Here is a 13349-nt window from a genome sequence, read left to right as displayed (position 1 = left end):
CAGTCAAATGTTTGGATACCCCTCAGGGGTCCAGACTTACCATTTGACTTGGGTGCAGAGGTGCACCTAAGACTTTCATTTGGGTGCATCAAAACATGATTTTCTTTAACTGTTAAAATATTTAGTTTATACTACACACTACTCATTTTATTTATTCAGAGTTGTATATTTGATCAAATAACATTAAGAATTGACATTGTTGTAAAGTTAAAACAGAATGAGTAGAAGCCTATAAGTTTAATCAATAAAAAGCTATTAAACAAATATTGACTTCAAAAACTAGTCAGAGTGAGAGGTCGATGTTTTTAAGAATCTTTACAGTTCACTGTAGTAAGTGTGGAGTGAGACCTCTTATGTTCAGTTTCAATAGTTGATCTTTGACATCTTTTGTGTCTAGTTTTCTGTCTGACCTCATGTAATAGAAAGTCTCGTTTGAGTAAGTAAACACAATGTGAAATATCTACAGTCTGATGCCTCTCTTCAAATTCACAAATAGATTTAAAAACCCCATCTCATGAGAAATCAGAGCATTTAGCTCTGTGCACCAGAGTGTGGCCTGAGCGCATTGGCCTCATCATCTCGCACTGGCTTTAACGCTCTGTACAGAGGTGAGGGAGACGGGAGAGCGAGTGAATTAACGCTTTTTCTTTTACTTGTCAGTTAAAACAAAAACATAATTTAAGGCCCAATGGAGCCATGCCCAAACACAGATATCCCCAAAAGCATGATACGTTTGTCCAGTGTGAGTGCCCAGGCATGTACGCGCACACACATGACTTTTGTATACGAGGAAACCGGTGAATAAACTCCGCTCCAAAACGCATGTCAAATCTGCGCTTACTTTCAGTCCAATAAGGACTGTGGACAGAGACAAAAGTTTTTCAGCCTCTGGCCTGCGGTTGTCCTCACTCCTCCATGCTGTTATTATATCCATAAATTCACAGTGGAGCGTATAACAGTAGGACTCATATCTGCCTCACTATTTAATAGATATTTCATGGCTCTGATCTTATTTTCTCCATTAATCAAAAATGAAAAGGGGCTTTCTTTATTTCCATGATTATTTACATTATAAATTCTCACTGAAGACATCAAAGGTATGAATGACACATGTGGAATGTAAGAAAAAATAAACTTAAAATTAACTCAAAATTTGTTTTAAAAAAATTGCCACTCTTTTATCGCTGCTTTGCACACTCTTGGCATTTCTTGACCCTGACAAGTCACAGCTGTGAAGTGAATATCATTTCAGGGGGCTTCACATCAAGAAGCTCATTGAGAGAAGGCCATGGTCGGCAGCACTGTCAACAAAGCAAAGAGTGTGGCTACTTTTGGAATTTGTGGTGTTATTTAACTTCTTTTTTTTTTTGCATATCTGGCCTAATATATTTGATATTTCCCTATGTATCTAAAATGCAGTAGAACATTGTAAACATAAATAAAAACATTGAATGAGGAGGTGTGTCCGGTAGTGTTGTTTTAGGTTTTAGATTTTGTAATAATAAGCACCCTTTGCTTTGATCACACCTTTGGACACTTGGCATTTCTTGACCCTGACTTAGCCCACCTGTAAAGTAAAACCATTTCAGGAGACTTTATGAAACTTATTGAGCTATCAGCAAAGCAAAGGCTGGCTATGTTTAACATATGAATATACAATATAGTTAGTATATTAAGTTTATTTAATTATTTATTTTATTTTTATTGCTTAATATATTTGACGTATTCCGTATATTTTTTTTCTTTATTCTTTATACATTTTATAAAGAAAAAAAAGCATTGAAGGTGTGTCCAGTCTTTTGACTGGTAGTGTATACTGTACAAAAACTGTATTATGGCAGTATAATGGCATGATTTGTATGCAATAGTCTAACATAGAGCTGGCAGTTATATAAGCAGGACATGCAGAGACATACATCTTGCTGTGAGGCAGGATCTGTAAGCACCCCTGCTGTTACATGTCTTTATATACAGCCTAATCATTCCACGCCTACGGGTGGCCATTTGGATTTAAGACCGCAGCACTGCAAGTTGAGTTATGTCAGAACTAATATATGCCAATGGGATGTAGTGGCAAATACTTTCATTTTTATTAATTTGCATGTCTAGGTTTTTGGAAATTAGTTTTTTTTTAAATTATGATTACATTAGCAATATATTTTTTGAACAGCTTAACTAAGAAGAAATCTCATTCATTTTTATAAGGGGTTTGTAGATGTTTTATGCAGAATAAGAGTGGAGTTATGGTGGCTGTTCAGGATTTGACTGGGGTGATTTAACTAAACCTATAATCTATGGAAAAGGTAGGTTGACAGTTTTTAGCTGTGAGTTCTATATCTATACTTTTTAAATATAATATGGCAAATGTGTCAGCTAACTGTATGTGAAACTGTAAGTTAAACAGTGACACCTGCTGGCTCAATCTGGGAACTGTATGGACCATCAGAAGCAGTTTTTAAACCTGACTCTCCTGGCTATTATATAATAGCTTTGCTTGAAAACTATATCCATTTTCATGCAATAAAGGGTTAATAAAGGTCATTTAGATATGATAATTTAGACACTGTAAATGATAGTAGTATTGCCTTACTGTCATCAATCCTATCTTGAAAAGTCACAATATTCTTTCCCACAATCGAAGTAACGCCAAACTTTTCTGGCTGATTGAGGGACTTTAAGGCGCTACCTCACTTCTCTTATGCATTCAGAGCATCCTAATCATTCACTGCGATGAGTTTATAAGATCTTTTTTTTTTCACAAATTTCAGAGACCAGAGCAGAGGTCATCATACAGTTAAACGCTCTGTAACTGGAAGCAGATGTATAAGCAGCTCTTGAGGTCAAAATAAGTCCCCTGTGTTCCAATATATCTCTACTGGGGCAATACAAATTTTGCTCATATACCGGTACATGGGAAAAATCAGGTACAGGGCCTTAAGACATAATTTCTCTTTTCCGTCTACCTTGTGTCCACAGCTAGCCAAGCTTCGGCACCAGCTCCAGCGCAGCAAACAGGGGGGTCGTCCTAGTAAAGACAAAGACCACCTGTCCCCCCACCACTACCACCCTCCTACCCCCCAGATCTACAACAGCTTGTACCCCAGCCACACAGCATCTGCTCTGGAGGGACATCCACAGGTACAGCCCCATGTGGCCACTGGCCACCAACACGTGTACCACAACATTAGAATGACAAGTACCGGTATACAGCTATGAAATATACTATGGAAAATGTACCTTGCATCGTAAGAGTGGTAGAAAGTGACAGTGTGGTGTATTTTAAACCAAGAAAATGTTAATTGAAAATTATAATTTTACATGTGGTGATTAGTCAGTTAAAGTTCTTGTATGTTATAAATTCTGTGGGTCAACATTGCTTGGCCACATCTGCATCCATTTTTCCACTTGAGTTCTATCATAATTGTGATTACAGATGTCACATTTATCCATGTTCCAAAAAGTACACGTTTTCTTAAAGTCACAGTTTTCTAGCATTCTGTTGTGAGGGAAAAGTTCTTCTTGTTGTTTATTTTCTGAACACAAAGGCTACTGTAGGCTGTAACTCGGCCAAAACAAGAGGAAAACAACAGCAGTCTCAATTCAGCAGAGCCAGTCCCTAACTGACCAGTCACTGACAATAGAAGCTCCACATCAACTTGTCACAAAGCAACCAAGTGCCACATACAAAAGCAGATACATTAACAACAGCACATTAATACTTAGTAGAACACAAAAGGTGTCAACCTTGAATTAAATGTAAAATATCAGATCATTAGAGTATGTAAATGTAAATATAGTCTAAAACAAGAACATGTTTTTTCATGTTGGTTGTGTTTATTGCACTAAAAGACTTACTTCTTCTCAAACCTGACTTATTTGGCCTGAAGGAAGACCTCCTTCTGCTGCTTATTTCCTTGAGAATGTTGCTCCTTTGGCTATATTATTTCACTGTATGGCATAAAACATATCTATCTCTATGGAAAATGTTTCAAAGTGGAACATGTAATCATGCAGGTAATATGTGACCTCCAGAAAGTCACATTCTATCCCTTTAATTTAAAGGTACAGTATGTAAAAGTTAAACAATTTGAATAATTTTGGGTGAACACATTTGATATTTTGACATACGAAATACCCAATACATGATTCACTTTACAAGCTGAACTATGCAGCCAAATGCAGTATGTATTAATGAATATCATGTTGTGTCTGTCCTGGCAGCAGCAGGCTTCCATGTCGAAGTCGGCCCAGATGCCACTGTCCAACATCACGGTGCCAAAGCCCTCGATCTCCAGGGTCCCCAGCAGCATGGAGGGCATCAACCACGAGCTGGAGAAGGTCTTCATCCGGGACAACGGGGACAAAGAGGAGCTCAAGGTCCTCACACCTTCAACGGCACTTGTTATCCACGGGCTTCAGATGGATGAAAAATTAGCACCATGGCAATAGCAATGAACAATTCAGAGCATACAATGCCAGTCAAAAGTTTGGACACACCCTCTTATGTTTTTTTTATTTTTATTTTATTTTTACTACTGTCTACATTTTAAATGCATATGAAAACAAAGACAGCAAGATATATGGAATTATGGAGTAAAGAAAATTTCAATAACTACTAAATATTTTGTAACAAAGCAAAGGGTGGCACTTTGAAGTTTTGATGTCTTCTGTATGTAGATAAAGTGTAGAAAGTGACAAAAATAAAGAAAAACTCACACACATTATAAGAGATGGTGTGCCCAAACTTTTGACTGGTCGTAAAATGCAGAGATATTATGAGAGCTTTTCACTATGAAGAGGTTTTAAATATCATCCATGTATGTTTGAGTATTTTAGTGCTCTTTCTCTCACCCTTTTTGGACCCTCCTTACAGTTAGCTGTAAGATTCTGTCCAATACTCAATCCACAAGCCTACGTCACCCATGCTCACACATGACAATTCTCCATAAACATAAAAACATACAAATCTGTACATGGCAACTTGACAAACCTGATGTGATATGCGGTAGTTTCATTAGCGGGATGCATGCTGGTTGTGTTGTGATAATGCTCCGAAGGGGGAGTGACTTAGCGATGAGAGTAAAGGGACAGGAGACTCTAAGCATCAAAAATGAAACATGGTGATCTAAATATGTTATGCATTAGAAGTTAATACCCCATAGAATTAAAATACCCTCTCCTTAAAGGTGTTCTTGTGTATGTTCAGTCCCTGGAGGTCCCAGACGGGCGTCGCGCTCCCTTTCCCCCTCAGCAGCGCAGCAGTAGCAGCCGCAGTGTGGACACTCAGACCCCCTCTGCTCCGGGACGCTCCAGCAGCTGCTCCAGCCTGTCCCCCTGCCCCTCGCCTGCATGCCCTCCCGGAGGATCACACGACGGCAGCCCCTATTCCACAGATGAACTGCTCTATGACAGAGATAAAGGTAACTCAAACCACATCAAGGTGTGGATGTTCATACTTTCTTAATGGAACAATGTTTATGTTTTTGAGATTTAATTTGAAATATAAACCAAAAATACTACCATTACAAATTCAAACTAAATCCCTTTAAAACTCAGGTAAGCTGAACAGAAATTAGTCTATACCAAATTTTAACTGCACATTTCTGTATTTGGTGGATTACTCCAAAATAGTATTGTGTCTCATGTTATTTGGTGTGTGTGACAGACAGTGGAAGCAGTTCTCCTCTGCCCAAGTTTGCATCTTCGCCCAAACCCAACAACAGCTACATGTTCAAGAGGGAGCCTCCAGAGGGCTGTGAGAAAGTCAAAGCCTTTGAGGAGAGGTGCGTTCTGCTACTTTTTTTATAAATTATTTTTGTTTTGTTCAGTTGATCATCTAAGGAGTGAACTTTATTTGAAGATACCATATGAACAAGTCAGCTTAATCCATCAAAACCAACCCATTAGCACAGTGATTCCCAACCCCGCTGGGACCCTCACTTCAACGCTTTCGTGAGGTCTGAGAGCTGCTTAAAAATAGAGGTCTTAAAAATTACCATTTTAAATGATTATTATTGGAATAATTATATTGACCAAATATAATATAAATGTTACTTCTTGAGAATTTATTTATACATTTTCATTTTGTAGCATCAAGATGTCAATCAACCAATGAGATTTAGAAGCTGTTAGTGTGTAGCAGATTAAACCTATAATCCTCCTCACCGTGACCCTGTGCTGTGTCCAGTTCTAGGCAGTCCACGCCAGCCTCCGTGCCTCTCTTCTCCTGCCCCGACAAGAACAAGGTCAACTTCATCCCCACAGGCTCGGCCTTCTGCCCCGTCAAACTGCCCGGCTCGCTGCCCCTGCCCCCCACCGCTGAGGACCGTGAGGGGGGGGCAGCAGCCGCTCTGCACGGGCCCCCCACACAGGTGTCCACCAGCACCAGCACGGACGACCCACCCGAGGACCCCCCCACAGAGACTGATGCTCCCCAGACAGATGATGCCGCAATCAGCTAGGCCACGAACCAAAACCCCCCAATACTGACTGCAACTAGGGGGCGCTCTGTCTCTCTCTCTCTCTCTCTCTCTCTCTCTTTCTCTCTTCCTCTCTTCAAAACCCCGCGATCTCTGCATGGCGTAGCAACTATGTCCCAGTAACCACACTCACCACAACAGACTGGCCACTGGAGGCGCAATGGAGCACTATTCAGAAAGGCAGGGGAGGGGGGGCATGCATTTTAAAGCGGTAGTATATTTCTGAAGTTAAATTATGTGTTGTGTTCGGTTTCAACATTCACAGTATGAATAAGCTCTTTAAGCATATATATAGACACACGTATATATATATCTACGAAAAGAAAGAAAAATGCTTGTTTAAAAAAAACTCCTAAACTGTGTATTGCTGTGTAACAGGCTGTACTCTACAGGATTATGTTTACCCTATCCAGGTCACATGTTCAAAGTACGGTGGCCTAGAAGGGCGAGTCACAACAACGATACAAATAGGGCCCTTATTATGCTGTTTTCCAATCTATGTTATGATGTTTCCTCATCAGAAACGTACCAAAAACATACAACTCCAGGTCTGTTTTTGAGGCGGTAACAGCATTCTAACATGGCTTAAACCTCACAAGAGTCAATTTTGCGTAATATAATACCTTTTAAGGAAAAAGGTAAAAGAGAAAATAACTTAAAAGAACAAAATAAGTTAAAAAAATATAAAAAGATCAAATAACAACATAAAGAGGTAGCAAAATAATTTAAAGGTCTGTACACAAAATTGATTCTTGTGAGCTTTAAGCCATGTCAGAATGTTACCTCATCAAAAATACACCCAGAGCTATGTTTTGTTTCATTCACATGTTTCACACTTTATTATTAGTCTGTCACATCTCCAAAGCTCAAAATGCTGTTTCACTTTGTGATGCCATGAAATGGTAGTTTTCAAGTTATCAGCTCTTTTTACCCTTTGTTTAGTCGACATTGACAATTCCAGGGCTGAAATAATCTCGTGAAGATGTATAGAGTTTAAAAACACAGTGGAGCACTTGCTGTATTACGACATGACATCATAAGGTGAAACAAGGTTTTCCTTTTCTGGTTGAGTGAAGAACACAGCCTAAATATGCAGGGCTTGTGTGTTAAATGTGTGAAAGAAACAAAACACATCAGGAAACAACATTACAATATATTACATTGCATTACAATAGATCAGAAAATAGCATAATATAGGCCCTTTAAAGGTCCACTATGTAACTTTTCTTGTGGAGGTCTGCTTGATGGAAATATTGCTTTGCCTAAATATTCCACAGGTTGGCATTAAACTTATCTATATTACATTTATTAAATTACAGGTGGTTCTTATTTCAGAAAAGGAAAAAAAAAACCTTGGCCTGCTGGTGTAACCTTCTTGTCTCCATGGAGATATGTGTGATACCATACTGTGGAACATTCTGGGCAAAGCAATAGCTTATGGAAAGAAGAATCAATTAAAATTAATTATCCAGATGACCAGATGAACCGTATTTGACAATAACTTACGAAAACAAGCAGCTGATATAGTGCACCTTTAAACTAATTGTATAAAATTCAGAATTAATAAATGTGAAATTTGGATGGAAAATTTTTAATTCAAAAGTAATACAAATATTTAGACAAGTCAAAGGACAAAACTGGCCAAAAGAATATATAGAATTTTAGTTTTTATTTTCAAATGTACAAATTATTATTTTTGAAACAGTTCTACTTAACTTTATTTACTTTGCATTTTTCAACAAAACATTTTGTCAAAGCATTGTTTTGTTTTTAATTTTCAGTCATAACATTTCATGTTTACGTTTTTAAAAAATGCGTTGTTGCGACTGTCTCTTCATGGCCACTATTCCAACCCTGTCTCGAACATTTGGACAAAACAAAAAACCTAAATGGCGGCACGTGGTTGCTCGTGTCTGCATCTGGCCTTGCTTCAGGTATTTCAATCAGAGTCGATATACTCAGGTAATTTAGGATGAGTGTCCATTATGAGATCTTAAATACGGAAAACAAGTCACCTTTGGTTCTCATTCCCATTCCAGGCTAAACATTGTTCCACTGAGTCGAGGACTGGATTATAAAAGGAAATGTGTGGACCAAATGCACTGTGAGGGGCAGGCTGTCCAGTAGAGCTGCACAATATAATACAAACAATGTATATTTGTTAACTGTAATAATATATTTTGGGGGATATTGGGGGGTAACTCCAAGTAAATACAAGCGTTCTATGAGGAATCATATTTTATGTAATTATTTTTGCCATATTGTTTAAATCCCTACATGTTGTAATTTTAAACTCAATAACTAGAAAACTTGTTACGTGAAAGACTTTTTTTTTTTTTCTATTTGGACATTTCAGTAACAATTTTGCTATGTATTGTGCAGCCCTATAGGTACATATATGATTATATATAAATGGTAAAATGAGATATCGGGAGACCAGAAGTGGATGAGTCTAACACTACATTATAAACCAATCAGAATCAAACACTGGAGTCAAGCCTGCTGCAGGGTTTACAAGATTTAATATATTTCATTTTTAATATTTTGATTAAAAATGTAGATAATTCCAAAGGGATATTACATTTCCTAAAATTTGCCTAAGATATTTCACTGGCTTCGTTATATTTTTCAAAGTAAAATTATCTGATTGTGTTTTTTGTTTTTTGTTTTTTTTGTTTCTTACCTTTTACTTCCTTTTTTAAAGCAAGTTTTATCTTATGTTAGATCATTTTGTTTTATTTCGCACACATTTCTCACTCGTCACATTTTTCTGTCTATTAGTTCCAACCAAAATTGCATTCAGCATTTAAAAACTCAATTTTTTAAATCAAATCTTGTCTCCTCTGCATCCAGGCAACCTCCAGATTTAAGACTGTTGAAAATTATCGTAATTCCATTGAAAGCATTCCACTAGATTCATCCACTGCTTAACCGACTCACTCCAAGATATCCATGCGCCTACATTACACATTACCACTGTACCTTTTTTAAGCTATAGCACTTGATGTGTCCAGTACTGACCTGAAACTTGCCATTTCTGTACAAGGTTCTTTAATTCCACCTAAAAACATGTCTTAAAATGACCCCATGCTTTACCTAAGCTTCAAAGACATCTCGACATCACCCTATGTAAATGATTAACCGCCTTCATATTTATAACATAATCAGCATTTACTATTGCGTTCTATCGTGCGCTTGTCTGACTCCACTCATGTTTTGTATATACGTGGCTTTCTTAAGACGGCTATGTCGTGGTTTCTTAATCCAAAAGATGTTCCAGCACCTTACCTACCTACCTACTGAGAGCTTTTTCCCAATGTCCACAAAACTATACTCAGCATTGGTAGACGTGTGCAATAAATAAGGTGTTATTGTCTCATCTTGCATTCCAGTTGGTTTTCCGGTGAATGGCAGAAGAAAGGAAGGTAGGGTAGGATGGGCAACGCTAGCTAGCTAGGTGTGTTAGCTAGCAGGTTTGTACGTTATCGCTAAAGCCATCACTCTACACGAAACCAGCACGGAGGATGACCGGAGCACAGCACAGGCAGGTCAAAGTTCATTTACTCTGCTCACCACATCGGAAACTCCCTGTGTAACCTGCAGTGTCAACAGTTCATGCACAATGGCAATAAAAAAGACTATGGGTCGATTGGTCTCTCTTGTGTCTGTTCTTCTATAGCAGGAGTGTCAAACATATTTTCACCAAGGTCCATCAGTAAAATGTTCGCTTTCAAAGGGCCCGATGTAAACTAAAATAAATAAACTTTCTGTATTTATCACTTATTCAATTTACAAATATTGCATCTGTATTTCCATAGATGTAAAAAATATGGCTGTATAACTTGCTATCTCCTGATAAACTGACATTTTAACACACTCGTACCTTTTAATTTACCTTGTTGTGGGCCACATGAAATGACATGGAGGGCCACATTCGGCCCATGGGCCTTGAGTTTGACACGTGTTCTATAGCATCTCTGTGGAGTTTGCTCGTGTCTGAATTGGTTCCTCTAGTTGCACACAGGCTAAATTCTCCAACTAGGTACTCCCGACCAAGCCTAGCTCAAGATCTGAAGATAATAGGTCCCTGGTTACTCAGTGTTGTTGACGCAAATGGTAAATTTTGCTACAAGGACAATTCTTGCTTGTCTCCATGGGGTTATTGCTTTGCCTGGGATGTTCCACAGTATGGCATTGAACTTTCCTATCTTGAATTTATTCAAGTACAGCTTTAATGCTTAAAAATCATAAATTGTTATACAAGTGCTCCACTGTGCTTTTAAATACCACACACCTTCACCTTCAAAAACATTTGGATAATTTCAGCCCTGGAATTTCCACTCTCTACTAAACAAAAGGTAAAAAGGAGCTGTTAACTTAAACTACCACTTGATGACATCACAAGGTGTAACAGAGCAATTTGAGCTTTGGAGATGTAGACAGACTAATAATAAAGTGTTACTCAAACATGTGTAAATGAAACAAAACTCAACTCCAGGTCTGTTTTTTGATAAGGTAACAGCATTATAATATGGCGTAAAGCTGTAATATAGGACCTTTAAAGTTCTTCGATGGAAAGTAGAGACACGGGAACAGTCGCACAGACCAAAACAGGAATCCAAAAACAGACCACAGTTCAAGGCCCTATATTGTTTTAGACAGAGTTTTTGATTGAGACGGCACATTGGCATTGAGTGGAGTTTGCAAAAAGTTTCCCTGTGCTGTGACATTATAGAGTGAAGCCATTGACTTTAAAATACGAAGTAGCACCGGATGACATCACGAGGTGGGATAAAGCATCCGGAAAAGACGACATATCAAACATGCAGGATGATGACATTTTTCACGAATTAAAGTACATTTTAAAGAGTAAACATGAGTAAACAATCCTATATTCACATTTGCCTCAGGTTCAAATTTATGAAATACCATTTGAAAAGTAGTTTAAAGAAGATGTGACAATCTATTGAGGCATTTTTAACGCCTACACTGTGGCCGGCCTGTTCTATGACATCACCCATCTGGCAGCAGTGAAAGTGACTCGACATCCTGTGGCGCCGGAGCTTGTATCCACATGAGAGCCATACGGAGTGAATGGTCGGACAGAGCGCGTGCAGAGGAGGAGATGCAGCTGGGGCTTTGTGCGACCACAGTAAAGCCGTCACTGAAGAGTCCAACGCATCCGAGTGCCATCCACAAACATAATACAAGCTCTGACGCACAGCTACACCAGGACATGAATGTAAGCACAAGGAGGGCAGAGTGTCCATGTCAGGAAGGAAACGGGAGGATAGATTTAAATAGGGTTTTATGGGTTTGAGAGCGGTGTGTAAAAAGGGGAGAAATTATTATTCAAATAGTTCCACAGAGTTTTAAAGGGTTCAGGGTTACTGCGTGGTGATTTTTAGGTGCAAATGAAGAAATTAGTAAGAGGACAGTAGTCAAACAAAAGCAAAAAAGGAAAGAAATAATATAGTAAAATGAATAAATAAGTGAAGAAACAGAATTTAAAAAAAAAAACTAAACTAAAAAGGCCTGTTCATGGGTTTAAGCTTCCTGTTTATAAGATTGCCATTGTTACCACTTTATTTTATTATTACTTCTGGACACTGGACACATGGAAGATCCAGGTTTAGTCATTTATTAAAGATGTTAGTTCAAGACCAGAGGTGACGGAGCCTTTTCTGTGGCAGTGTCCAGACCATGGAGCCATCTCCCTCTGCCTGTCAGATCCTCACAGTCTTTAGCACAGTTTAAGACTAGACTGAAAACCCATATTTACTCCCTTTAATACTATCTACACAGGATATCTGTTTAACTGTTAACCTTTGTGTCATATTATCTGTACATTTGTTTTCTGTTGACTTTTTATGTGAAGCTAAAGTTGTTTTCAGATGTGTCGTGTAAATAGAATTGAACTGAACTGAAAAAGTTAGGAGATAGTTACTAAGCGATCAATCATAATTAACAGTTTTGTTCAGAATTAATTGAAATCTGTGCTCACACTTTATTACGGCGATGAAGACTTTATCATTCAAGATGTAAATGTTCTGATGAATGCTGCAAATTTTTCATCTCCCAGTGAAACTCTTGGTTGGGATATTATGCAAAATGAAGAGATTTTATAGTAATTTTTGGTGTCAATAATTGTTACAGCAAATCATCTGTGTCAGAAAGAATGATTATGATTGTCAAGGTAATAACAATGTTAACCAAGAGAATGCAGTAATCAGATAAAATTATAGTCCAAAGAAGGAAAGAGGAAAAGACAGTATAATCTTACTTACTAGCAGTCGTAGTAAAATATACAATGTGCAGTAGTGTGGTAGTCCAGTAGATGACAGTATATCACCACAGACCGAGCGTGTATCCACAGAGTCAAGTGTCTGCAACAAGAACAAAATGACATTACACCACATTCTTATCATTTAGCGTCTTCAAACTGTTAAAGGGGAACTATGTAACTTTTCTGCATGCTTGTTTCCATAAAGATGTTATTGCTTTACCTGGGAATGTTCCCCAGTAAGGCATTAGAGGTCTCATCTTCATAGAGCTTATCAGGGAACGCCATCAATTTGAGTTAAAGGTCAGATCTGTGGAGAGGCGACCCCCCTGACACAGTAAGAATGCATGTTTATTAACGTGTTTTTGTTAACAGTAAAAACACAAGTAGGCCCAGTTGAATAAATGCAAAGTCAATACGTTTAATGCCATACTGTGGGACATTCGAGGCAAAGCAATAACCTCTCCATATCCTCCACCAGGTGCATCGTGGACCTTTAGTAAACCTACGTCCTCGCTATGTCGTATGATGGATTTAATCTTAAACCTTAAAGCCAGAAGTCAAAAATATTGCTCGAGATAGGCCAA

General features: G+C 38.2%; 1 protein-coding gene across 2 annotated transcripts in view; it reads left to right on the top strand.

Moving 5' to 3' along the window:
- glcci1a (glucocorticoid induced 1a) overlaps positions 1–10127 on the top strand; it is a 52103-nt gene extending 41976 nt beyond the window's left edge. The window contains exons 4-8 of one of the 2 annotated variants that reach the window (XM_033975597.2): positions 2977–3138; positions 4225–4377; positions 5207–5420; positions 5666–5783; positions 6188–10127. In XM_033975597.2, coding sequence (XP_033831488.1) covers positions 2977–3138; positions 4225–4377; positions 5207–5420; positions 5666–5783; positions 6188–6461 — 921 coding nt within the window. In that variant the 3' untranslated portion in view covers positions 6462–10127. Of the gene's footprint in view, positions 1–2976; positions 3139–4221; positions 4378–5206; positions 5421–5665; positions 5784–6187 lie in introns of both variants that reach the window. The other variant, XM_033975596.2, reaches the window with a different exon arrangement.
- The last annotated feature ends 3222 nt before the right edge of the window (positions 10128–13349 follow it).

The sequence above is a fragment of the Periophthalmus magnuspinnatus genome, chromosome 11 (assembly GCF_009829125.3).
Source record: "Periophthalmus magnuspinnatus isolate fPerMag1 chromosome 11, fPerMag1.2.pri, whole genome shotgun sequence".
Classification (NCBI taxonomy): Eukaryota; Metazoa; Chordata; class Actinopteri; order Gobiiformes; family Gobiidae; genus Periophthalmus; species Periophthalmus magnuspinnatus.
Note: the sequence above shows the minus strand (reverse complement) of the source record. Positions and strands in the feature narration are given on the sequence as shown.